Genomic DNA, 27,844 nt, shown 5'->3' with positions numbered 1-27,844 from the left:
CGCTCTAGAGGCAGCTCCCAGGGCCGCGCTTCGCCTGGGGCTGCCACTGCGGCCCTGAGCAGGCGCTGCGGCGAGGCGGAGGCGGCTCTCGCAGGGCTGCCCCTCGGCGCGCTGCCCCTCGGCGCCGCTTGGTGGCGCTGTCGCTGCGCGCTGCCGGCGCGGCGCCTCCCGGCACCCCTGCGCGGGCGTCGCCGGCGCGCGCCTGGTTGCCGTGGTTCCCGCAACCGGGGAGTGGCGGGGGGTAGGGGGAGGCCGCCGCTCTGCTCGAGCTGCTGCGGCCGCCCCCAGCCCTAGTCCTGAGCCAGACGCCATGGCCTGAGCTGGCCCTCTCCGCTCTGCCGCCCCCTAAGGTCTCCCTGCCACCTTCCCGCCATGGCCCGAGGGGCCGGCGAGGCGTCCGCGGAGGGGGAGCTGGTAAGGAGCGGGCGGCGGGGAGGAGGAGGAGCAGGAGCGGGCCGCGGGCCTGCCTCAGCTCGGGCCCGGCCCAGGAAACGTTCCCGCCAGCCCGCGGGGTAGGGGCAAAGCCTGGAGCCCCTTCAAGGCTCACCAGGGCAGTGGCTGAAAGGAGGAGGAAGGCTTTATCCATCGACAGAGCGCGGGGTTCTGGGTTCTGCCTCTATCTCCTTGGCTGGCCTGTAGAATGGCGGTTAGTTTCTTGCTCTCTCGGCAGACAGATGTAGTTTTGTTCCGAGTCTTTCGCTGGGAGCCACCACGGTTCCTATTCTGCCGTAGGCGGCTCTTATTGGGCCTGTTTTCCAAGAGCAAAGGGACTGTAAAGGTTTCCAAGTCTGTATTGTTCTTTATATCATGGTGAATGTTTTGTGTACCATCTTCTATCAAGTCTGGGTGCCTTCTGCATTCTCTGATTTCTAATGTGATGATTGCAGTTAGGTAGAGAGATCTCCCAGAGTGATAAAAAGGCCTTAAAATAACAAAAATAATCAGTATGCTGCAAGGACCACTGCATCAGGAAATTAAAAGCTATATGGCATGGTCTGTGAGATGTATACCTGCTAGCTGTCAGCACTAAAAGCTGTTTTATCTTCTCTGTTGTCAGTCCCAGCAACCATTCTGTCAACCAGGGTTCTCAAAAGTACTTTACTCACCCTGCCTCTTGCAGAGATAGGTCAGCATCTGTCTAAAGAGCGGTGCTGCAGTTGTGAGCACCATGGAGTCAGCAGCAAACGCAGAAGGCAACACGCATTCAGATCATTTGAAAGCAAAGAGAAAGTTTTCCTTCTGCCGTGGATGTGCTTTCAGTTGAGAAAGCTGAAGTTGTTGGCTTAATCTGAGGAAAAGTTAACCACTTTTTTGATTTCTTTTGGTTTGTTTTTTGGCTCTGCCTGATCATTTCTGCAGTCACGTTTACTAAACGTTCCCATAGCAGAGCAAAGGTAGGAACATGTGAGTGAGGAAGGGAACAGGCAGATGAGTTGCTGCTTAACTCTCACTAATGGAGAAATATACGCAGATACAGTGCCAGGGAAGATGAGGCACCTGAAGGTTCAACTGCTGTAAAGCTGTGCAGGGAAGTGCATAAATCTCTGACTCAAGTCTCAAGTGACTTGCACTGTGTCACACGGAATGTTTGTGTTAGAGCAAATGTTGCTGCTCTTTGCCACAGTGATGACACATTTACCATGTGAATGTACTGCACTCTAACTTTGTTGTGATAGTAAAAGGATATAAAATTTTCTAGATGTGTATTATAATTAATTATTTAGTAGCAAATGTTGCAGTTGATGTCTCTCTTTCCCAGGGAGATGACAGCCTATCTGTGATAACCTGTGAGTCAGATACAGAAATGGTGAGTTTTATCAATGGGGCTCTGGGGATGGACACCGTAAATAGGTCTCTCTGTGTTCTGGCACTCACTACCCCTGTGTGATGCCTCCTTGTTGATAAGACACCCTTCAGAGTGGAGAGCTAACAATGTCATTGCAACATAGTTTGATTCAAAAATGTCCTCTAATTCCAGATGTAACTCTCACTTCTCTCAGTGCTTGGGGCTGCAAGTGATGTTTGGCTTCATTTCGTTATTCTATTAAGTTTTGGGCCTAAGTAATCCTGTTACAGAGTTTTAATGGAACTGGACGTCTTTATCTGAATGGTTCTACAGAGCAGCCTGTATTCTCTGATCATCTTGAATTTGCTGCCACTCTAATACTTATGGGAAGTTTTTAGTGTTCTGTGGCATGAAACTTCAGTAGGCACCACCTTCATTCTGGTGAATGTTGCTGTGGCCAAATCTGCCTATACTTAATGGTACTATTTTTCTCCTACACAGAAGATTTTATGTTATTAGAGCAAATGATCTACATACAAAATGGAGATTTAAGCTAATTTTGATGTTATATGATGAGATCTTTGAAGAGTGGGATATTTTCAATACACTGAAAGGTCTTTTTCTCTTCCAGAAGTTAAAGAAGAAAATTTTTCACAAGCCTCCCAAGTCACCAAGTAAGTGTTCCATTTTTTTTCTTTCGTTATTGCAAAGCAAGATGGGTTTGTGGGACACAAGAACTTGCAGGTTTACTTGAAACATCTTCTTATTCTCTTTAGAGTTATTCACTGGGGTATGCAAAGCACACCTATCTGAGATTTGTTCTGTGATCTGTGAACTTTGGCTTCTATAGGCTAAATATTGAAATTTATAGCTTAGTTGTAGTTCTCCAGCATTAACTGCTTCTCAAATTATCTCTTCTAATGGCAAGCATCCAGAATTTCTTTTTGTCTTTGTCTTTTTGGAGAAATGCTGATACTTGCAGTTTAGAAAGAATCTAGAATTACTGGAGGTACCTACTGTCCTACAGATATCTGTGATTGAAGTAGTTTCATTTGTTGGTTTGGGCTTTTTTACATGACCTCAGAAGTACATTTTTAATATTAGATCTGCAGTTTTCATGTGAGGCTTTGTCTTCTTTTTTTTTTTTCCTCTGGGGTTTGTTTCTTACTACACTTTTCCATTTACCTTACTTTTTAGACCTCCAGTGAATGTTTCAAAGAAGACTTTACCTCAAAGTATTGCTCATTTTGTTGTCACTTTGTTTTGTTCCTAATAAATTTAATAATGTTGTGAATTTTACTTTGTATGGGGAAGAGCTATGCTCTTCTCATAGATGTACATCCATCTTCTTTCTTTTTCTGAAATCCCATTGCTTGTCTAAATGATGGAGTGTAAAACAGGTGTTTAATTTCAACTCTGATGTTTGTGACATTGCTTCTTACTGTATGTACTTCTCTTGGTAATTGGAAGGCTAACTAGTTAGCCCATACAGTGCACATCTGTACTAATGAAGTGGAATTGCTGTCAGTATTTGAACCTGACTGCCATACCTGAAGCAGTAATGTGAGGAGCTCCCCAGCAGTTGCATCAGACTAATTCTGTTCTTTGATTACTCCAAGAAAATTGCTAGTGGATTAGTAGCTATAGAGTTACTTCTGTCTGTTCAGCCATACAGATTTCTCTCATTGATGGGACATTTGTGTATACGTGCAGTGAAAGATCAATTTAATGTATTAATTTAGAACTGCCTGTATCTTAAGGATGCCTATTCAAACTGTACAAGTAAATATTTCTCCATGTGTTGAGTCATATTACTGTCACTATGCCTCTATCTAAGCCTCTTCTTTTTTTGGATCTGGATTTTTTTCTTTCTTGTGATTTTTGGTTTGTTTTTTTTTAAGGATAAATCAGTATGTAGTATGCTGTTAAATTCTGGTTTTATAAAGTAATAGGACTATGGCTGGGAACCTTGAAGCACAAGACAAATCTTTTTTTCCTTGTGACCTTGAGCTTTTTTAAGGAAATGCTGAGATACTTTCTTTTGTTACAGAGTCTCCATACAGCTCTAGCACACAACTGTATCCTAAAAAAGGTGCAGTTTGGCGATCTCTGCAGGGAACAGGCAGTGTGTGCCTTGAGAGTGGAGCTGTAAAAACTCCAAGGCAGAGGTGTCTTGGATCACTGAAACAAGGTATTCATATAGAAAACTTATGTGCATATGTGGATAAAGTTCGACATTATGGGCAGCTTAACATGTAAACTTGTAATCGAATACAAATCTATTTTTTATAGGCTACATAGGAAGTCATTTCACTACTAATTATTTGGATTGTTGGAATTATCTGATCTTGAGCATTGGAATTTATAGAGGGAATAATTAACAGCATCTGGAGCTTTCTATGTTGCATTTGCTCAGAATAAATCTGCAAATTTAATTCACAATTATCCCTGATTTTTGCATTTCTGTTCCATTTTTGTTGGCAGGAATGAGCCATCCTCTGAAATCAGATGTTGACATGGGCTATATGCGAACTAACTTTTCTAGTAGCACTCCAGAATATTTGAAGGAAGCTCTGGGAATGAGGAAGCCAAAACATTCTCGTTCTTCTAGTAATGGTAAACTATGTAATGGTGTGGTAGATAAAAGTTAATGATCTTGTTTTTTCTATATGAAAACACAGACTGCTTAAGATCTTAGGCTTGGTAAAGCACAAGCCATTTCAATGTAGTCCATATTAAAAATATGTGTCAAAATGTGATTCATGGGATGCTTTTTGAGATTTCTAAATTGGATAAGACGGGGTTTCCAAATGTTTTTGAGCAATGAATCACTATTAGCTTTCAGAACTTTTTTGCAAATTGCCATGCATTTGCAGCTGAAATGTTGCAAATATAATATGGTTCAATGGGACAGCTGTAGACAATTTATTGTGACTTCACAAAACATAGTTTAGGAACCATTGATAGAAACCATCTGCTTGCCTGAAATTCTGTGTAATTGACTCCTTTTACTTCTTCTCCAGAAAGTGTTTTATCATTTGGTTGTGATATTAAAATCAGTTGAGTTTTATGAGAGGGATAACATTTAAAACTTTTATCCTGCTTTTCTTAAAGGAGAACTGTAAACTTAAACATCCCACTTCCATTTAAAATTACGTCTACACTGTTACTGGCAACACACAGTTTCTGGGAAATTTAAAAGATGACAGACTTTTACATGTCAGGCATAAATAGAAAAATGTGTTCTGGATGTATTTTTGAAATATTTTGTAAATAATTGGGTTGTTGGGATGAGAAGACTGCAGTCTTCTGTAAAGTGTACATCTTTCTTGAAGTAGATATTTTAGTCTAGCACCAGAGAGAAGTAATTAGGAGATATTTGCAGTGAAATCTGGCAGAAACTTCATATAGTAACATTTCTATTTTGCTTCCATTTCTGAAATTAATTTCCTTGCTGATATTGCTGCTTCTTCTAAAAAAAAAAATCTTAGTTTCTAGTGTGATTCTGAATGTTTTCCTTTACCTAGAGGTTTCTGATTAGTTAAAAATACCTCTTTCAGATTTTATTTTGCATACCTTTTTCTGTAGGTTACATTCCTGGGACCCCTGACTACAAAGAAAAAGAAGATATGTATGATGAAATTATAGAACTGAAAAAGGTACAGTCTCTCTGATACTTGCATAGAAATTCATGTGGTGTTCCTCCGTCCACCTGTAGACGTCCAGGCCTGATTGGTTCAGAATACTTTGGTTTCTATGACTGGGACATCCACCAATTTCTTTTTTTTTTTTCATTTGTAAAATAAGGCTAAACTAAACTTGTGTCTGTTTAAGGCAATTACGTTGTTTTTATGGTGTGATAGATACTTCTGAGTACTGGATGTGGAAGCCTTGAAGTATACCCAGCCCTGAACCCCAGCCATGGCCCTAGCTGGACACTGAAAAGGTTCATTGTGTTTGGTTTCTTTGTCCCTCAACCTCCTTTTTTTTTCCTTCACCTGGCTGTTACCCATCATGTTTTAACAATTTGTCAGTTGAGTTTAATGCAGTGTACAGAAGATGAGGACTGGGTGTGTTGAACACAAGGGATACTTGTATGACAAGGTCCTGGCTGTTGTAGATCATTTGCTTAAGGTTGCCTTTCTGTTAAACCTTTTCCTTTTGTCTTTGCCCTGTCACCTCCTTTATCTGTCAGTCATGGTCCAGTATGAGGGTCTCTTGTTTTTTTTCTTTTGCTTCATCCTGACCATCCCAATTGGATTGTTATTGACATCAAAACATGTTTCCATGTGAAAACTCAGTGTGTTTCTATTGTTGAAATGTGCTTACGATTTTTCTCCTCTATTTTAGACAATACAAGCTCAGAAAATTGAGGGAGATCAAATGAAAACTAAGCTTCGTCGACTAGAAGAAGAGAACAATAGAAAGGCCAAACTGATTGAACAGCTGTTGGATCCTTCCAGGGTGACTATTTACTAGGGGGGAAAAAAGTGGGGCAAAAGAGTGCTGAGCAGTGTGATTCCCCTTGACATCTGGTTCTCAGTTCACCAGGAAATATTAGTTCAAAGGAAGATCATGCTGTGCTGTGCAAATAAGTTTACTTAGGAAAGATACTTTTAATTTCTGAAGGTAAAATGAAAATTCTGTCTCTTTAGAGACATGCTTTCTGAATATCTTGCCTGACTAGAGGAGACCTGACCTCTTGCATGGGGACTAATGCATGTGGTCTGGGGCCTGAACCAGGAAGCAAAAGATGAGCCTTATTGTCAGACTTGGAGGCAGAAAAGTGTTTGGGGTCATAGAATACCTGAATTTCATGTGACTGTCATTTCCTGTGTGCCAATCTATATTGTGGGAGAAGTATACTAGTATAATAACAAGCACAGAGACTTCAGAACTTAAGCTGTTGAGCTGTGAAAAGACTGTGGTGATTAATACATTAGAAAACTTTGGAAAGAGCCAGCAGTAGCAAGGTTGGTCACTTGCTTTACCTGTCTTACCTTGCAGGGCTCTGCGATGGCGCGAGCTTTGTCAGAAAAGAAGACTGATAATGGATGGGTAATATTTTCTGCATTACCTTTTTCTTCAATTTCTCCTTTATTGCTCTTGCCAGGCTGAAACAATATTGATTAAAAAAAAAAAAAGTAAGGAAGAATAAGCAGTTAGGGACTCGGATAACTACTATTTCTATGGTCAGATAAGAAACCAGGAACAAAGATCTAGAGTTAACTTTTTTTAGGAGGCCTTCTTTGTCACTGGCTTGAATCTGATTTAGGGAGTATGCCCCCTATTGTTTGCTGGTTTGAATTTAGCAAGGTATTGGGCAGAGCTGGTTTTTTTTAATGATTGTGTATAACTGTGAAGCTGGTAATGCTACCCCAGGTATAAGTTAGGGATAAAAGAAAGGGCAAGATTATGGAGAAAAAGATCTTCTGTTAAGAGACAGATTACTCTAGGACTCATGAGCTTTTTGTTCTTTCTGTAGGTGGTTAGTGGATTAAACCAGAAGATTCTCAAGCTAGAAGATTGCAAGGAGCAAGACAACACTATTAAGTATGATTTTGGAGGGGGCAGAGGCTTGAGATAATAAAGGGAATTTGAAATCTGTGTTATTTTTCATCTATTCTTCTCTTCTGTAAGATGTTTTTGTGAACTCTGAGAACATACTAGCAAATATATACCACCCACTCAGAAATCATAAGTCAACGGGTATTGATTGCAGCATCTTTGTTGATCCAACTGAGTTATTCTTTGTATTATTCTATTTTCTAGAAAATTCCAGGCAGACATGAAGACCACTAATTTGGAAGAAGTGAGGATAGCAATGGAAACCTACTATGAAGAGGTACGTCTGACAGGTGCTTCAGTGTTTATACAGGAGAGGAAGTTGTTCAGTTGTTGAGTCGAAGTATAAATGGCATTGTTTGTAAAGGTTTCTAGCTTAGCTAAAGATACCTTTGCTGCATCTCTCATTGGAATCAGATTTTCACAGATATTTTCATGGCCCCAAATGTATGTACTGAAAATCCCGTTCTCTTCAATAAGTCGAGTGTGTTAACCAAAAGGTAGAAGTAAAGAAATGAATGCACATCCCTAAGTGTCTAGATAAAAGCCAATGTAACAGTAGCTTGATTCTCAATGATGACATCATTGCCTCTGCTGCTACCCAAGGAGTCGTCTTGTGTTTTTCACTTAAAGGACAAATGTGTTGCATTAGCAATGTCAGCTTCCACAGGTAGCTCCTTAATGGAATCTGTATTTTGTGTTTCACAGGTTCATCGTCTCCAGCTCCTCCTGGCAAAATCTGAGGCTATGAGGAAAAAGTATGTTTAATTCTTTTGAGGCAGATGTTTGCACATATGAGTTTGATGTATCACTTATACTACTTAAACTGATGGAAAACAACTACACAGAAAGTTTATCTTGCCATTTAGCTTGCTGGATTTGCTTTCTGGTACTGCTTTGACTGACTTCACAGCTGTGGTATATGTCTTTTCTTCTTACAGATAGATCATTTTGTGGATGCAGAAAAAGATACTAGAGCTAGTTAAAAAGTACATGAAAGCTCATAGTTTTTTTCTCTATTATATAAAATCCATCTTCCTGCATAATCACACCTACTCTGACATCACTGGTGATTGAAACAAACTCACTACGTGTTTGGCATTTTGCTCTTGAGTCAATTCTGCATGTTTTTCTGGGATGTGTGCTGCAAAGAATGTATTTTTGAGTAAAGGTTATTTTCCTGTGGTACAGAGAGACAGATCTGCAGGTCAGGGTAGCTCTAGTAAGACACTGTCAGAGGAGTTTGCACTAGTCCTTGTCACTTGTGTGCAGATATATACATGGTGTTGAAGGTGAACAGTCTATAGAGGAAATAAAAATCTAAGCACAAAGGCAAGAGACAGAGCTCCAATAAGACAGCAAATTACAATCCTCTGTACAGATGAGTGTTGTTTGAGCCAAGACGAGGGTAATAGAGACTTATAGGATAGGAAAATTTGTTACCATGCCACTTCAAAATATACTTGCAATCCTAGTGTTAAGTACAGGCAACTGACTTAATTTTGGGTTTAATTATTTAGATAGGTAGAGAAGTATGAGAACTCTTTATGGGTCATTATGTATACTACTTGTGTTTCCCTAATTCACTGTCTCTTTTGGATTGAAAATAGCAATTTGTTTTGTCACTGTTTAAAAAATAAAGGTCTTTCTTTTGGCTCAGGCATTTAGTGAGTAGTCTCTGAAGGTTGTAAGCCATCATACCTAATTTATTTACAGGTGAAAATGAGTCATCAGGTCTCTTCCTTGTCCTCATTTATTCGTAACTTCAAAAAGCACGAGTCTCTCTCCATTACGTGACTGTCACTCTTCAGTCGAGAGGCTGAGCACTGAAATAATAAATGATGTTGAAGGTCAGATCTCTGGCACATAGAGTTGTAGGAGAGTGTTCCTTTCATAATATTTGTCTACATTATTTCTGACTGAAGTGAATGGCATTTAGCTCCTCTTTTTCAGTGTTAACACGGAAATACAATTATTTATTTGTGAACCTACAGTATTCAACTAGAGCTAGAAACTAGGTAACCTTTCAGGGCTTCAAAATGGTCAGTCCTTTGATTTATGTTTTGATGAGCCTAAAATCATGGCACTCAGTGATAAAGTTATGATTTCTGTCACTTCCTGATTTTGGCAGTGTGTTGTGTTTTGTTTTTTTACAGTTTTTTCCTCTGGCAGGGCCAGCTGTATGAATAGTCATCCATGACATCTGGACAGCCTTATTTTTTTGATTTTATGGCTTCATTTCTTTTTTCATTCCCAAAGGGTAGATTAGATTCAGCTTTCCACTCTGCTGTGCTAATTGCAGACTATCTCACCCTTTACCTTGTAAATATTCCAGTGAACGGGATGTAAGATTCCTTCACAAACTGTTCTGTGATTGTCTTTGGCAGTGGCTTTTGTCTAAAAGTAGGTCTATCAGTCACTATAGACTTTTGTTTCCAGAAGCAAGTTTTTAAAGATTTTCTTGTAGCAATAAAGAACTAGTATTTCATCTCCCTAGATATCTGTTTTATTCGCATCTTTATAACTTTATGCATCTAGGAGCTGGGATTTCTTCCTCCTTTTATTAGAAAAATTAAAAAGGCAAAATAACTGTCATATATTTAAAACATTTTTAACAGATAGCAGGCTTTCCCTTTTCTGGAACGTTTTATTCCCATCACATCAATGTTAGCTGTATTCTTCAAATCTGTTTCAAGTCTTTCATTGATTGAAATGTATCTTAAATCAAGAAAGAAATTTCTCTGGGGTTTACTTTCACAGGAATAGTTTCTTTTACATTAGAACAGCAATCATGGTTATCTGAAAATACTCTTGTGAGTTGGATTTGTTTGAGAGTTGTTCCATCTACGTATAGCCCTCTCTCCTCTCAATTTCAATCTCTTTAAGTGAAAGAAAGTAATTCAGAGCACGCAGGTTAGCTTTCCATGCTGAACAATTTTTTTGGAGGAGTCTCCCAACTGGCTAAAGATAAGTGGTTTTTAAATCAGTGAGCCACAGAGCACTGGTAAAGCATAATAAGGTTGGTTAACAAAACAAATAGAAAACCAAATAAATGAAAGTCATACCAGCACCCTTATCCGTGTGTTAATGAAACAGAATGGGAGAGGAAGTAAAAGTAATAAAAGAAGTTTCAAAGTATCTTCTTTCTTTACAAATTAAAACAGTTGTAGAAGTGTTGAGCAAGATGTCTTTGCATGGTTTTTTCCTAAACAAATAGGTAACTCCTGAAGTAAAAAATGTTGAGAAATATTATTGGGAGAGGAGGCTGAGACAATTAAATTAGCCAACTGATGTGAGTAGTGAGGCTGTTCTGCTCTCTTTAATTCTACTGCTTTGTTCTCTGCTTTTAAGTTAACTTTCTGTTTTTGACACTGTTTTCAAGTATAGAGGGCAGAGATACCCAAAACCAGCTGAAGGCACTGAATACTTCTGTCCTGAGATTATCCAGGAACATCAAGGAATTGCAGAATGAGAATCAGAGGCTGAAAGAAGACCTAGATCATGTACTGAGCAGTTCTCCTCCTTCCAGTAAAACAAAAAGTACGTGCTAAAAATTGTGAATGTGGGGCAGGGGATTTAGGTACCTTTGAAAGACCTTTTTAAGAGCTGGACCCTACAATAGTAGAAACAGGGGAGTTATTACAGAGGTGAAGATTCAGGAGGGGCAAAGGTCAGAATGAGAAGTTTCTTACAGGAGTCTTTCTCTGACTTCGGGATACACTGCTCCAGTCACACCTGGATTTCCTTTATTATTATCCCTGAGAATTCTGAACTGGAGTCACTTGAAGATTTAACATTTTACTGGAAAACTGTTTATTGCTTGTTGAAAACTAATGCATATGAATCGGTGATACTGCTTTCCGAGGTAATTGGTGTAGAAGTCAGATATTTTCATAGAGTCATAGAATGGTAGAGGTTGGAAGGGACCTTTAGAGATCATCTAGTCCAGTCTCCCTGTAGAAGCAGGTCCACCTAGTTCCTGTTGCACAGGAACATGTCCAGGCGGGTCTTGAAGACCTCCAAGGAAGGAGACTCCATACCCTCCCTGGGCAGCCTGTGCCAGGGCTCCCTCATCCTCACAGTAAAGTAGTTTTTTCTTATGTTTAAATGGAACTTTTTGTGTTCCATTTTTTTTTTTTTAAGACCATTCCTTTTTTTTAAATTGCCAGGTGTTTAAACTTGTGGTTCAGAGGTCTTTAGATGGTCTTTCTATAAGGACAGAAGTTTCAAAAAGCAAGAACAATGTTGACTCACTGATACAGTTTCATGTTCAGAGCTTTGTTATTATATTTAGATTATAATGAGTGGAGCAGACAGAGGCTGGTGAGGCGGATTTCCAAACTAGAAAAAGTAAGTGATCATCATCGTGTGGCCACCTTACCTGTTTTCAAGCAGAAAATACAGAAGCACTGGCCTGTGCTCATGGCTTGTAGAACTTCAATGTGTCAGCCTTTTGCATTCTGTCTGATACATGTAAACTCTGCCCTTCCTCCTTTTTTTCTTTTCTCATACTTGTTACATACAGATGCACGTTTTAGACTTAACTTCTGTTTGATCTTTTCTCATGGCCTGAATGAAATAATTTGAAGCTAAATTTCATTTTTCTTTTGTGTTTTTTGTGTAAATTGTATCCTATTTAGGAAGTATGTGCCATGGAGAGTGCCCGAGTGTCATCAGCTGATAGCGAGTCATCACAGTTACCTGCTGTGTCATCTTTGCCTTCTGTAGACCTGGATCATCCAGCTTCTCACCAGGTAGACCATGTTGAGGAATGTCGTCGCCTCCAAGGGCTGGTGAAGAAACTGAAGAGGGATAGGAAGGAGCTTCAAAATCTCCTGCTCAATAAAGAGTAAGTGCAATTCTTGTCTGAGGTGTTGCTCTTTTGCAAATGAGAAATAATTGTTTCCCATGGCACTCTGAAATGATACAGTAAATCCTTCACATTTTCAGCAAGAAAACAAATTTTGAGGGTCCCTTCAGCTTTTATTTGAAAAGCTTCTTTGAGTCCTACTGGTGTTGTAAAATTACATTGCAGGGAAAAAAAAAGACAGTGAGAGGGTGGAAAATGAGAATTTCTGCTTGTTTCTAACACATTTTTCAAGGCATATTTTTTGCCAACCACACTGAAAAGCCTTTGAAGGGTTATACATCATTTACGCAACGCTTCTTGCAAGTGTTTTGCTGTACAAATTTGTCTTGTTGTTTTTTTCAGCCTTTTGTCCTGCTCTCCCACTTTCTCCATTTAAGCCTTCCTTCTGCCATGTTGTGATTTCTTTTCTCCCCAGTAAGCAATTTATTTGCAATTTGTGTTGCTTGGACTCGTTTGGTGTGTCAGTGCATAAGGGCAGGCAGGTTAATCTGATCATGGGCAGAGATGTGCACACACCTGTGTATTGTTAATGCATTCTGTCTCCTGTCAGCTCTCCTCTGAAAAGAAATGTGTAGTCAGAGTGTATGAAGAGGCCTTTACTCTTGAACAACGTAGACTTGCCTCTTATTTTGTTCAAAAGGAAGAATTACTTAGTTACTATACAAATCTGTGAACCTGTTTTATTTAGAAGTTTAAACAACAAATAACAGCTTTATTGAAGTGTGTATGTCTGCAGTAATGCTCAGATTTCCTTATATCTTTGTAGATTAGATATCAAGCAGTTACTGCAGGCTAAGGCTGAAGTGGAGCTGGAGCTGCACAAGTGGCAGAATAAGATGGAAGAAAGGAATACAGAAGAGCAGACTTTAAGGTATCAGGTTTTGTATTAGTAGATTCTTTCAGAATCAAAAAAATATCTGTTAAAATATAATTCTCTTTTGAACTAGCTCAAAATCCATAAGAGTTCATCTGAACTAAAGGAAGCTGGGAATTCGTTTAAGTAGAAGTGTTTTGGATGGATAGAGTAAGTTACTAAAGGAAGAATTCTACAGAATGGTTTTAGAAGTGGAAGACTAAGAGTACAGTAAAAGTAAGAATTAAAATATAATAAAAACTAACAAGATAAATGGAATAAGAAAGTTGCCATGTTAGACTCAGAGACCTTTTTTCTCCAAGGAAAAACTGTAGTATCTTTACCTTAGCCTGTTGCTTCTAGACCCCTGAAAATGTATCATTACATTTACTTCAGGTACTCTGTGTAACTTTTGATAGTAATCCTGTGCTAGATGCAATATTAATAGTATCAAAGGACTTTTACATTTTAACATAAGGCTGGGCTATTGCAACTTGAGACTTGATGTTACATGTCTGTTACTATAAAAATATGTATCATGTTTTCCTGAGCAGTTTCCCACTTTGGCCTTTAAAAAGCCCACAAAACAAGCAAATCTCATGAAATACGTTCAATATTTTCAAAGCAATTTCTAGCTATAAAAATCTTTGCTTTTCCAACTGTAGTGAGGAAGTCCAGCACCTGACACGGAAAGTAGGGGAACTGGAGTCAAAATTGGAGGAAGAGAAGAGACAAATGGCAGAAGATACAATGGAAAAGCTTAATAAAGTACAGACATTATTTTGTTTGTGGCTTTCTGCTCCCCTCACCCCTTCTGCTCCATCCAACCCCTTTCCTTCCTGCACCTAACTAATATATTGCAAATTGAGCTGATAGTCTAAGTAGCTGCTAGTTGCCTTTTCAGAGAGGCATTAAATCTTATCACAGAGATTCTGATGATTAATTCCTACTTTGTTAGTTCAATGTTTGCATAATTAACACTGCAAGTTGGGGTTCTTTTGGAGCTCTTCTCTTAGTGATGATCTGCCCCACTGTCACTTTTCTTTGTATTCAGTGAAGTGTTGCAAAAAGCTTACTCTTCTAAATGTTTGGGGTTTTTTACCTTACATGCTAAGAAAACAAAATACATTTTTGATTTTGCATATATCTTCTTATAACATTGGAATCCTTTAGCTAATTTCAGTCCAGTGTTTTAGAGGGAAGGTGGTCTTGTAGGATTTGACAATTAAATAGAAGACAGAGACACAGGTAAGTGTGCCCACTGGCAGACAGTGACCAAAAAAATGTTTTCAGTAAAATTTTGTGATGGTCAGGTGATAAGTTAGGGCACATAGTTTAGAAAATACTCACTAATCTTTCTGTTTAGATGGAAGCTGGGAACTTTTTCATAGCATGTTTACAGGATGTCGAGCACTAATCATCATGAAAAAGGATTTATTTATTTATTTAAATTCCACTGCTGATGGGGCACCATAATTGAGTAAAGAATTAAAGAGATGTCAGTACAATAAAATAAACCCTTACCCCTTTGAGTTGAAGCTTTTCTAGAGTTGAAGTATTAATAACCTTTGCATCTGTTAATCCTGGACAGTCTTAACTGGGGCTCTAATCCATTGGGGTGGGGGGTTTTTTTTGTGAAATATGACTGAACTTTACATCCTTGCAATCTTCCATCTCTCTGCCAAATGCTGTTGTAACCAGCCAGTAGAGATGAATGGGCACTGACAGTCATACTTTCAAGAGGCAGTGTAACCGTGTTAATCTCATTTCACTAAAACCTAGTTAAAAATCATTACTGGGGATTTTGATCATTTCTATTTGAAAAGAAATAGACCTTGAAATACAGGTAGTAAAAAATATTAATAAAACTGTCCACTCTCTTAAGAGGGTGCTGGTTCCTGATATATTGTGCAATTCTTTAGATTCTTTTTTGTGTGTTATAGGCTGATGGATGCTAGATGAGGTTTTGAATACCAAATAACTTGAGTCTTTAAAAACAGCCAGCAAACAGCTCCTTTTTACTCTGCAGACTATATATATTCTTGGCCAGTAACCATCCATTTATTGAAATGTTCCCATTATTTGTCATTATCACTAAATTCCTACCAATTTTTCATTTTAATAGTAGGTTGTCATTTTTAATATAACATGATCCATTTGCTAAACTTAAGCCTGTAACTCGACAGTTTTTAGGTTATAAATAAATCCTTTTCACAGAATCAAGAGATTTTTTTTTCAGAGTCTATAAACTCTCCTGTTCCTCTACTTAGAATTTTAAACCAACAAATTAAATTTGTAAGTTGCAATTAACTTTTGTTTGGCAAGTGAGGTATGACAATTAGGATGGGATAATTAGAGATCAAAAGGATCATATGGTGAGAGGAGGAATACGCAACCACACCTCAGACAAAATAACTGGAACAAAATCTAGTTTGTTCTTGGTTTCTTTCTCTTTCCTCTAATTAATTTCTTCTAGATAGAAGAGTAGAGTGATGCTAGTTTACACAAGCGCTCCATCTTATCTGGGTCATGTGATGGCCAACTCATCAGTAAAGAGATGATTATGGGGCCACAGTTGTAAGGATGAGACCTGAGAGCTCCCCAGTTAACTAATACTAGTCTTTCCTGAACAAGAATTGCAAAATTGGATATCCTGACATTTATTCTGTCAGTCAATTACATCCAAGCCATTTCTGGTCAACAAAGCAGTGGGTTCCTCTGTTGGAGCTCCTATTGTTTTAGTAATGCATAGAAGGAGTATGTGTAAATGAACCTTTCCATTCCCATGTTCTGCTAACAGCTGAAGCAGGAGCAGGAGTGTGATTCAGTCATCTAGTTGATGAGTTTCAACACACACAGAATTCAACTAAGAGTTTTCTCTTTAACTGCCTTCCACCCTGCAGGCAGGATGAAAACTTAACTCTGGTGCTGATTTTTCTGAATCATTTGTAACTTGTTCCCCTCATAGAATTCCAATTTGTGTCCATAGTGTGCTAAGTTAAAGATTCTCCTTTGTAGTCTTCACCAGTCTGCGTGATTCAAGGCAAAGAAGATCACAGGAAGGAGCAAGCAGCCAAAATCATCCAGAGGCAGTGGAAGATGTACCGAAACAAGGTGAGATTCTCCTATCACAGAACAGTGAGAACATTCCCCTCTGAATCTTATTCTTGTTTTAGCATCTACAGTAACCTGCTTCCCAGTACAATTCTTTACCGGCATCTTCTCTTCCATCACTTTTTTCAAGTCCCCCTTGCTGCTGCTTTTGCCTTTGCCTCTAGAACCCAGTTGTTTCTGCTGTGAGATAGCCAGTTTCTGAATGGAAAAGTCTGAGTGAGCAGAGAATGAGGGAAGCATAGCAGTGTTTGAAGCAGTGCTGCTTCTCTTGCTTCCTTGGAATGTGACTGAGAAGTTAAATTCTTGCAGAAATCCTTCAAATGATGCAGGACATTTTATATATTGACTTACACTCAGTAGGACAAAATTGTCTAGAAAAAAAGCATTATCCTTAAGTTTTGCTCTCTGGGCAATATAGTGCTGCTGCACTTTCCATGTACGGGACATATGTTGTGAGATGGGTCCTGTAAATGCTTCTTAGGAAACTGAAGACAAAAGAATATTCACACAGCTGTAAAAGATGAAAAGTTGGGGTGTATTTTTCTCAAGCTTGCTGTTTGAGTTTTCAGGGGGAGGCGGTACAGATATTTCTGTGTGGTTTAGTTTTGGGGGACAATTTTGGAAGTCTTTATTAGATAAAACATGTATATTTGTGGCATTCACTTAGACATTTTTCATTTCAGAAAGAAGAAATTGCTCTGGACGAGGTGAGTGTGTTTATGACACCCAATAAAACTGTAAAACGTTTAATTAGTATCAAAACATAAACAAGTAACTTCTTTTTTATTTTTAAGGAGATTTTATTGTAATATGAACTGTTTTACCAAGATCCTGTCAGTTCTTCAGGCTGGCTCAAGATCTAGCTCCTGACATCCTGGTTTTGTTTGTTATATCTTGTCAAAGTGTTCCCCTTTTTGTCTCTAACGTTCTGTACTTAGTACCTTCTACAAGATGAAAGTTTCTGAAAATGTTGAAGAAAATTTGATACAGACAGACAGAAAAGTTATTCTGTAATAGGTAATTCTAATAATGCTTTCATTTTAATATGAAGAGTCCTGAGGAAGATTTGAAGTAGACATTTGAAGCCTTTTTGAAGAAATGTCCCTGAGAATTATGAAGAAATTGACTGTGATAAACCTGTCACTTTTTTATCAAAGTTTTGTACAAAGATTTTGATTAAGTTGTTTTTTCAAGTAGCACAATGTACCATCTCTACATTTTTTTCCTTCCAGAACATTAAAAAAGCTACTTGCAGAAATTAGAACAAATTCTAAGCATGTGACACGAACATCCTGTTTTACATCTAGATGCTTTTTGTTGATTATAATCCAGTAAAATCTCTGAGTAGAGAGGAGATACTTTTGTTTAGCATAATCACTATCATGGTCTGCCAGACTTGGCTTATTTCTGATCATACCAATGCATTGCAGAGCCTGCTGGGCAGACAGAATCTAATATGGGAATGGGAGCATGTTGCTCTATTTGTGAAATACAGAGTAGTGTTGGCGTCGAGAACTTAACTACATTTGATCAGATCAATCACCTCCCACGTTGAATTTAAACCATGTAGGTGTATGTATGTGGCTTGTCACAAGCTGGGAATTCTCTTGATTGCAGCAGAATACCTGTGAAGTAATGAGGATGTGTGTATCCCTTAAACAGAACAAAATGGCAAGATATCAAAGAGTTTCCATGACACAGGGAAAAGTTATTTTCCTCATGTGCCACTTTCCCTCTGGGCTCTTGTTTGAATCTATAGCTGCTAACTTTCAAAGGAGCTAACATCTACTTATTTCTTTCTGTGCTAGGCAGTTGTTACACTTCAGGCAGCTTTCAGAGGACATTTAGCTCGACAGAAGCTGTTACTGAATAACAGGATGGATGATGCAAAACCTCACAACAAGGTACTTGTTGGGCAAATGGGTATCCAGGCATCTTATTATGTTTAGTTTACAGTGTAAAGTACTTATACTTAATTTTCTGAATCACCTGGGGATGTTTTAATGCAGTAGTTGGCAGCACCACTGTAACTCCACCAAGATATCGAGCTCATTCCCTAGCCTCCCTTTCCGTGTTTAGGTCACAGTTTTTTGTAGAAGCAGGGCTGTAACTTCTCTGCATTATGGACTGTAACATCTCTTTCTCTGGTTCTTCTGTCAGCTGGTAGCATACCATTTAACTCTTTAATTTGCTGTGGAAAACCGTGCTTGCTTTCAAGGGTTTGTTAGTAATTCATTATATTTGACATGCTTTTGTCACTGAAGTTCAGAAATTAGAATTGGGAAAGCATCTTTGATTGGAATGAAAAGTATAGGGTCTTGCATGTGGCATTCTCCACCAGACTTCTTGTGTTTTCTGTCATGACAAACTTGCTTCAGATTACTCAGTTTTGAATATGAAAAAAAATCCTTTACTGATTAAATATTTTGTTTTTGTAATTCATTTACCAACTTGGATGAAGATATTTTGGACCTTTAGCAAGCTAAAGTTAATTTGTAATTTTCCATCCAGGTTGTCCATCTGGTTGCACTTCATGTACACTTTTATCCCAATAAACTACTTTTTCTTGATACAAAAAGAAGATACAGCTATTGTAAAGGTTGCCTTACCTCCTTTGATTTCAAAAGGTTTCCTTATTGCAAAGTAGATGATCTCTCCTTGCAAGTGTCTGCTCTTTTATTAAGCTTCTATGATGATCAAATTTGCATTTCCTGTTGATTAAGTCATCTAGAACCTTAAAGACTGCAGACCAAAAGATGTGAATATTTGCTCTACTACCACTTTCACAATTAAGAGTGAGATTGTGAAAGCTTCTGTCAAGCTTCTGTGCAATCTGTAAAAGGTCAGTTTTCTTTTATCTGATTGCTTTGCAGAACTCCTGCATGTCTTCCATGTCCAAGTCCCTGAGCTTGTCTTCTGATTGCAAGGAGAAAGATGATATTGTGACTTTCATCCAGTCCATTTTCAGGGCTCACTTAGTACGTACAGTACTGCTTGAAGAGAGGTAAGTGAGGAATAGATATTTCTGCAACATGCAATAGCAAAATTGTTATTATTACAGGAGAGAGGTAATTTTTAAAATACAGTTTTAGTGTAGGTTCCTTAGCAGAGGAGGAGAACAGGGACAATGTTCCAACAAAGACAAGAGACAGCTTGCTTGAGAAGATTCAAAAGGTATGCAACTAAAAGGGTTTCTTGTTGCAGCAGTAGTCTTCCTGTATGCTGTTGCACGTTCTCTTCTATAGAAATGAGGAAAAGTGAAACAATTAACTCTTTGGGGAAAAAAAATACAGTTGCTATCAAACTGATGGCTAGTACTGTCATTTATTGTAAAGGATTCTGAAGCCCTGACATGTGAAAGTTCAGAGGTATGTGGAGAAAGAAGAGGGAAGAGCCAGAAAACCATCACACCTGCAGTTTAGTGACTTAACTCAAGAAGAATGCAGTGATTTGCTTACTGCTTAGGTTTATGGTGACTCTGGCTTGAAAAACACTTCCTTTCTCTTCAGAGTTTACCACTCCAAAAGTTTTTGATATTGGCTGCCATGGTTACAAAAGGCATTAAATAGCTGTCACCTCACTTCAGTGTCTGAGCTCAGTTCTGCAGGTGATAAACTTTCGTCCCTTGAAGACTAGCAACACAGGAAACTTTTCAGCATACCCTCTGAAGACAGACTGCGGTTACTGTTCTGTGCCTCATGCTATGCAGTATATCTTTTTGCAGGCCCAATGTGTCCAGTGCACCAAGTGAGAAAGAAGAACTCCAGAGAAGACCTTCAATCTCCATGTCATCTCTTCCTGGTAATCTCCTTTCCATGTTCAAAAGGACATGTGTTTTGAGGGGGTGCATATACAGTTTTATAGAGAACATCTGCACATGCACGCAAATGTTGAAATGCACACTTGTACTCTATGTGTGTGTCTTTTAATGTGATGACGTTGCTTAAACTGGCAAGTGCAGTCCCTTACATAAAAAAACCCAAATGCTTTGACAGTATCAGAACCAGCTTCCTCACAGTGCTTTGCCTTTTCGTTGCAGCTGTGGTTTGAAAGGTCTCTTTCTGGCATGAGTGGTAATTATTCAAGGAACATGGTGTTCCCCTGTATTGCCTCTCTACTTCCTTTCCAATCCTCCCAGCCTAGTATGGTACTTTCCACTACATTTTGGGCCTGAAGCCACAGACAAGCTGAGAATGTTTTCAGCATCCTGACTTAGTTTTTGAAGGAGACAGACATCTGGTGAAAAGAACCGTTCTAGTCAGCCATGTGTGTTTAGTCACGTTTTCTCAGCAGTCTTCAGTTGCTGCAGTAAGGGGAAAAATGAAGTGCTGGATAACCTTGCCAACTAGTACTACTATAATACAAACTGGGAAAATCTCTTTTTTTATCACTCTTACGCTAGTTGGTTTCCTTCTTGAATTCTTCATTGTTGTTTGTGAGAAGATGAAGTTAAAGCCAAAGGGGCTTTTAGGAGGATGTTGGAAGTACTGAGTAGGAAAGGCAAAACAGTGATGCAGATAAGACAGCCTTAGATATGCAGCTTCAAAGGAGTTAAGAACAAATTGAACAAGGTTGATTCTATCCAGAGTGGGATATTTTAGGCTTTCGTGGACCAGATGGAGAAAGAAGAGCAACTTTGAGGGTGACCTGAGAAACTTTGACTTGCCAGTCAAAAGCTGACAGTCCCTGCAGACTTACTCAGAAACAGAACATGCTGTAAGCAGCTGAGGCTGTTTCTCTAAGATATAAAGTGAGGATTAAGTCAGATTTGCAGGGCCTGGGAATACAGAAGTTACCCTTCAGTGAAGGAAAATGTGTTTAAGGAACTTTGCACTCCTGAATATGGAATACAGTATTCTACTTCGAAGGAGTAGTTAGTACCTGCTATTGATGGTGTTAGAGGTTTGAATGATTTTAGTGATGTCTAATGACAGTATCAGAAAAAAAAAAGCTGCAGTATCCTGTGCTGCAGTACTCATTATTGGTATACTCAGACTAAATCCAGAATAAATTGGATGTGAAATTCTACCCAAAGAGAAACATTCACTTAAAAAAAATCTCTAAACAAACAAAACAAGAAAGCCCAAAACCCCTCTGGGCCTCTGAAGAACTGCTTGTAAGACCCAAAGAAGGGTGTAAGATCAAGGTAGTCTGGTAAATGCAGTAGTATGAATTATAACAGTACACAGTCGCTGTCTGGCTGTGAAATCTCCAAAGCTGACTTTTATTGTAGATTGTGATGACAAAGTGGTAAGTGAAGAACTTCTGTCAGAATTATACTAGAAGGGATAGCAAGGAGACTGTAAGCTTTCAGACTTCATTCCTAGCAGTCCTTTTCTGGTGAATATCAAAAAGAAGAAATTGGGAGCACAGGAGGTTATATTTGCTACTGAATATGGGAGATGTTTTCAAAATCTGGGATCAGGATAACATGTATCTAGGTAGCTTGTGAAGGGTTGCCCAACTGTCCAAAAGACTGTCTTGCATTGAGTAGCTCTGTGAAGTATGAGCTTTTGGTACATTGGAGAGTTTAACCAAACTCTCCCAAAAGGCAAATCAAATTAAAAACTACAAAAGGAAGGAGAGTGTAAATGCCACCTCTCTGAAGAAATGTGACTGCTTGGCAATTGTTTGGTTGTAACAGGGGTTTTTTGCCATTTGAATTCATGTAGCTTAAACAGGTTAAAGTTAACTAGAAGTCCAATGTCCATCATTCCTAGCTCACAACTGATGTAAAAAATCCACTAGCAAAACTGGTTTTTGTCGTAATGTATTTCACTGATCATCCTGCAGCTTGGAAAGTACATGAGACAAGGAGCTTGTTTAACAGCTGAGTGATTTAAAGCAATCAAATTCCTCCAGCTTTAAATCATGCAGCTGTTGAACAATCTCTTGCTGTCCTAAGTCCAAACTTGCATTTTGTGACCTCTAGATCTTACGATGATCTTAAACTTTCAGTGAAAGTATGTATTGCAGTAAGTCATTGAATTTCAGTAGCCTTTCTTCATTATTTAGAGAGAAATGAGAAAGATGAAAATGTGTTTTAAAGTATGTATCTGCTAGAATAAATTTATGTAATCCTCATCTAGCATTGCAGACTTTTGATTCATTTTTTCCATCAGGTTAGATGTGTCTGTATTTTCTAAGAAACACTCAGAAATTCTAAAGAAGTGAAAGTGGTGTAACATTCAACGCAGCTTTGCGTGGCTACAGAATGTGGACGGTACTTGGAGGTTTATAAAACCATTTCTGCTGCTTCCCATGAAACAGAACAGATAATAACAATTCAGTCTGTGAAACTTAGCATTTTGTTTCTTTCTGTCAGAAAGTGGCAGGAGGGAAGAATATGTTCTGTAGAGGCACAGCAATCTTCAATAAGGGCAGCATTTCTCTCGGCATATCACTAGCCACTCTGGATACAACTGTTAATTTGAGGCTTTTTTTGAAATCATAATGCATTTACCTGCAGCCCTTAAGTCTAATCAGTGCTTACCCCCTCACAAGCATAAAGTTGTTGCTCTGAAGTATATTAAAGATGAGGACAAGAAAATCTCAGACATCCAAAGCAGGATATAGTCAGGAATGATCTGGACAATATTAAGCTATTCCATATGTAATATATTTTTATTGTTGGAGTTGCTTCTTCTGGTTATTATACCTGCTTCTGGAAGTTCTCTGTGCTCATCCTTACCACCAGTACTACTGGCTGGTAAATTTTCCTGAAAAATTTTTTACATTACTTGTTGATTGATGCAGAGAAGAATTTCACTTAACTAGAAAGCCATGTGTTTCTTTGCTTCTGTAGGTTGAGGTTGAGGTCAATGTAATGGCCTCCCTGCATTCCTCCTTTCCATTCACAGGCTCTCTGTCTGTCATTCTTTTTCTATTTCTGGGCTGGTTGTGGTCTCTTCTTTATTCCACATTCCAGTTGTTGTGTATGTCTCCTCTTCCATATCAGGAAGTTTTTTTCCTGTATGAGGAATCTCTTATTTCACTGAGACTCATGGTATATCTGTTCTTCTCAAGAAATATTCTCTGTGTGCCCTCCATTTTCCTTTTCATTTCAGTGTTGAAATCTCAGTGTATTTCTTCTTACTTGTCTGTTCCCCCTTTCTACCACAGGTTGTCTTGATTTGTGCTCTTCTCTGAGAGATAGTGTTTTCAGGGAATTGATAATTTAAACTGAAAAGTAAGTGGAGCTGAGGGGAGGATATTGTGCTGGGAGATATTAATAGCTGAGGGGAGGATATTGTGCTGGGAGGTATTAATAGCTGTCATCATTTAGTTTATAAATCTCTTGCAGAGGGGATACAGAGAAGCAGAGATGATGGTTCAGCTAATCAGATGTTAGGAGCCTTGTATGTATCCATGTTATCCCTCAGATTTTCCCAATATTTACAGGAATCATTAGGGTTCTCTCTCTTCACGCCCTGAACATTTTGTCAGATGTTAAAATCAGTGAGATGTACAGAACCACACACAGAGAAATAGGAAAGAAGCTAAAGAAAAAAAACAGATAAACCAACCAAAAATCCATGGTGTGGTCACCGTTTTTATGTCATAAAGTAACAGAACATGTGAATAATATTTTTGGTATTTTACAGCTATAAGGATGAAAGACAGTCACTGAGAGCTCCCATCCTTTTTCGTTTCCTGACTGATGTTCATTTTCTGTCTATATCTGACTAAAGATCTCATTGTGACCTTTCTGCTTGCTTGGGTCAATTTTTCCTTTTCTGACCATCTAATAAATATTTATTTTTATGACCTGAGATGGCTTCAGTATCAAATTGCTTTACTTTGTGGTGTGTAACCACTTGAAAAGATTTAAAGACAATAAGACAAATGATGCGTGGTCGGTATGTCAACTGAACGCTTGCTGTGCACGCTCTTTCATTAAAGAGGAATGGGAATAGCTATATGCAGAAAAAGACAGATCAGAGTTATTCATAACTATAGGTAATTCTGGAAACTCAATGGCCGAGAGAATATTATGCTTCCCACAAGGGCTTGGCTTTCTCAGTATTGCTTATTGATGACCTTGTTTCCTTTGTAATTATTTCAGCCAGGTCCTCTGAGAAGCAGTCCCAGCCTACGAGTCCTTTATCTGTGGATGAAGATCACTCAGATGATTCAGATGATATTGTTGTTGTCTCTCCCGTGTTACAGATGAAGAAAAACTACAGTCACTTTTAAGTTTTGGTAATAGACTCTGGTGATCTTGAACAACTCAATTCACAAAACATTTTCTACCAAGATAAAACATACCAAAGATGAAAAAGGGAAGATATCAGCACCTTTTAATGACAGTTGTCACTATTTCAGCCATAAATGAATTATTGATGCGTTGTCTCTGCAGACTTTATGGCTAAAAGCCACTGACCGACTGTTAACCTCATCCTCCTGGTATACAGAGAGAGTTTAGATTTAAACACTAAACATTAAAAAAAAATGATGTCTTGCAATGAGGATTATAAATTCAATTGACAAATTCAAATGAAAGCAATAAAGCCTTAAGCTATTTCATATCAAACAAGGCTTTGTTTCAGGTTCACTAAAATAGTTAATCAGAAAGTGGTTAATGGTGTGGCTCCGATTTTCAGCCTGTGTACAGGAAGAACAGCTTTTATTTGTTACCAGCTCTTCTCTATTTACAGATTTTACCATTACTTATTTTAATATCTTTTTTGTTTATTTTTATACTGAACATTTACAGTCTGTGCTGACCTTGTAAAGGTTTTTAGAAAGTCAGTTCTTTGTCATGGGGCTATTCTAGGCCTACTGTTTCAGCAGGGTTTTCTTATTTATTGCCTTTTCCAAGTGTGCTTGCTATGATACGTGTAGAACTGTTTTCTATTTGTAATGTCTGATTTCATAATCAGTTTTTTGTCTTTTGTCAGAGAAGGTGTGTAACAGCAGGAGTGTTCTGTGAAGAATACTCTTGTGACTGACTGCTTTTCCAAGTTATCTGTCACAAATATGAATGGAGCATGCAGGGTCATCTCTAATATATGAAAACATTTGATGTAGGAGATAAGTTGCTTTATGTCCCATTTTACCTTATGCCACTTGACTGTCTCAGACTTTTCCTGAACTAGATCACTCATATGCTCAACACTAAGGGGTTTTGAGTCTAATACTGCTTTGCTGCTGTTGATCTCTCTTCTCAGTACTACTTTGCATGTACCTACATTATAGAAGTATATACATACACAGATGTACATACTGCAAGTGCACAGTAAGTCCAGTCACAGGCTGGGAGAGGGATCACAGCATACAGCCATCTTCTGCCATCAGGTGGAACTCAGAGGCTGGCTGCTGGAAAGCAGGGATGCTCCAGCTCTACTCTGGAGTATTTGGATTGGGATGAACATAATATTCAAAACACAACCCGTGCAATTTGGTTTGGAAGCAGAATTGATGGGTTGGATTCTAATAGAAATTAAGACTATATCCAGAATTAACATTATTTGACAATATTGTTGTCCATGGAAGGACATGGACATGCCATTGTCAAAGACATAACAGCCTGTTATTAAGCCTGTGCAGAATATGGTCAGAGGGATCTTTCCAGGTCTCCTAGTTATGCAGATTGAGCCCCTTCTTGACTGGAAGGAGGGCATTATGGTTCCTGCTGTCATGCCAACAGCCTCCACAGGCATTACAATGTGTGTGAGGGTGTTTTTAAGGTGAACTAGATAAAAATTATTATATTAACTGGAAGGAGAATTTAATTTTACAGACATACAGTGAAGTTTTTGTGGAGACCCTAATGGTCTCTTTGTCATCAAGGAGCAATAAAGACTCCTGTAAACAGAAAGCAAACTTATATTTAAAAGATTTTTATCAGCTTTTCCCTCTTCTTTTTTAAATTAAAAATCAGCCACCACTGTTTCACAGAACACTGATAAGTCAGAGCTGTCTCGGTTCTTTGATTTCAATGAAGCACTATCTGAGGCTTATCATAGTTCATGCCAGTACTTGCAGCCAAAGAGGAAACTGGATGGCTGCAGCACAATGCAGCTGATTTCTTTTAATCCCATCAGTGGAAATGCTGCCTGTGCTGTTTCCAAAGGCAGTTTTGGGAGCTTTCCATACCCAAAGCAGTCTGAAGAATGTCATTTATGTTCCCATTGGGTAAATTTTTCCTGCTGGTACTTTGGTCACGTGACTGTCATCTGCAGAAAGGATAAAAAAAATATAAAATAAAAGAATAAAAGAGATAGAATCCTCTTGGCAGAAGCTGAGACCTGTTTCCCTCTTTTTCTGGAAATCATGTTACGAAAAAAAGTAATTTTGCAGATCTGTACCGAGTTGCCTGTGTATAATATTTCAAGTTTCTAACTGTGACTCTGTCATGGATACATCCAGAGAGAGTAACCAGAGATGAGGACTCTGACACAGAAAGGGGAGAGTATGTGGTGTGTTAGGACCAAGACTAATATAAAATACTCACCTAGCTGTTATCCTCCAGGGAAATACTTGGACAGCAAATATAATGAAGTTGACATTCTTTTACTGTGCTGTAATAACCAATATGAAAGGATTAGGAAGTAAACAGAGAGCAGAAAGACTTGTGTTTTAACTGAGTGTATAACTAGCAGTAGGGCTGTCAACAGGCAAGTTCTGGGATAAGGGGGAGTTGGTATCTTGGTGTGACCCAAAGGCACAGACACAAATCAGGGTGAAAAAGAGTGAATGCTTTCTAGGATGAATGAAAATGTGTCTAGAGTTTCCTAAATTTGAGTCTTATCTCCCACCAATCAAAAATCTGGTACTTAACTTGACCTGGGCTTCAAACTCGTATCTTGTTTTGGAACATAACTATGTTTGCTGCACATCAAAAGTTTGGTGTGGTACGATAGATGCACTTCCACAGAATTAGCAGTCTTTATTGTTGTTTCCTTATGTATTGTAATGGAATGTGGTGAAAGGAGTTGTAACTGGCACTAGGCTTCATTCTGTCATAACTATCTGAATGCCAGCACCCGTAGGGAGGAAGTATGGACCAATGAAGGAAGAAAAAGTTTCATTTGGGAGTAAATGGTGGTTTTGCTTGACAGGGAATTGAGGACAGCAAAAATCGATGGAGCTCAAACCTGCCAAGGTAGGCACAATATACTCTAAGTGGTCCTGCTCTGGCAAGGTGGGTTGAACTAGATGATTTTTCAAGGTCCCCTCCAGCCCTTGAGATTCTGTTATTCTGTGATTCTGAAAAATACATCTTCTGTAGAAAGCACTGGCTACCTTGTCAGGGTGTCAAGGTCTTGACTTGAAATTAAACTCCACTGTCACCTATGTAATCTAGCACCACACTTTCCCTTCTACTGATACGGGATAATGTTGCCTACTTAAAACCTTCTGCAATTTTCAGTAGTGTGTAGTTAGAGATCATGTGGTAATACAGAGATCTGACTTTCATGGGATGTTACGTCTTGATCCTTTTTGGCCTTAAATGCATGTGGCTGTAAATCTTCATTGAGGCATCAGGACCTGAAAACTGTATTGTTTTCTGCATAGCTATAAAAATAATCCCTCTACAGGCAACTTCTAATAAAGCTGAAATGGAAAAGGATTCATCTTGGCATATGAGACCACCATTAATTTTCATGATCTTTTTAATATTTAGAACTGAGCAAGTCTTTATGTAATTTAT

The 27,844-nt window shown here is 38.6% G+C and overlaps 1 protein-coding gene across 3 annotated transcripts; it reads left to right on the top strand.

The window, feature by feature from the left end:
- Positions 1-196: 196 nt before the first annotated feature.
- IQCE (IQ motif containing E) lies at positions 197-27,844 on the top strand. Of its 3 annotated transcripts, none has more exons than XM_061994082.1 (22): positions 197-414; positions 1,760-1,807; positions 2,418-2,460; positions 3,837-3,977; positions 4,271-4,402; positions 5,375-5,445; positions 6,137-6,250; positions 6,794-6,844; positions 7,272-7,339; positions 7,559-7,631; positions 8,060-8,109; positions 10,734-10,891; positions 11,646-11,701; positions 11,992-12,200; positions 12,988-13,092; positions 13,740-13,842; positions 16,093-16,188; positions 16,872-16,895; positions 17,997-18,092; positions 19,062-19,192; positions 19,913-19,989; positions 24,254-27,844. In XM_061994082.1, the coding sequence occupies exons 1-22, from the start codon at positions 373-375 to the stop codon at positions 24,382-24,384; spliced, it is 2,019 nt and encodes a 672-aa protein (XP_061850066.1). In that variant the 5' UTR covers positions 197-372; the 3' UTR covers positions 24,385-27,844. The 3 variants fall into 3 exon arrangements, with proteins under 3 accessions (XP_061850066.1, XP_061850065.1, XP_061850067.1); XM_061994081.1 differs by having other exon boundaries at positions 19,898-19,989; XM_061994083.1 differs by lacking the exon at positions 197-414 and adding an exon at positions 574-646 and having other exon boundaries at positions 19,898-19,989.

This window comes from Colius striatus, chromosome 3 (genome assembly GCF_028858725.1).
Source record: "Colius striatus isolate bColStr4 chromosome 3, bColStr4.1.hap1, whole genome shotgun sequence".
NCBI lineage: Eukaryota > Metazoa > Chordata > Aves > Coliiformes > Coliidae > Colius > Colius striatus.
The sequence above is the reverse complement of the archived record's forward strand: the minus strand, read 5'-3'. Positions and strand labels throughout refer to the sequence as shown.

Coding starts and splice junctions, on each gene's coding strand:
- IQCE (XM_061994081.1), top strand. CDS start 373: ATGGCCCGAGGGGCCGGCGAGGCGTCCGCGGAGGGGGAGCTG. Junction 4,403..5,374: donor TTCTCGTTCTTCTAGTAATG/GTAAACTATGTA, acceptor CTTTTTCTGTAG/GTTACATTCCTGGGACCCCT. Junction 6,251..6,793: donor AGCTGTTGGATCCTTCCAGG/GTGACTATTTAC, acceptor CTTACCTTGCAG/GGCTCTGCGATGGCGCGAGC.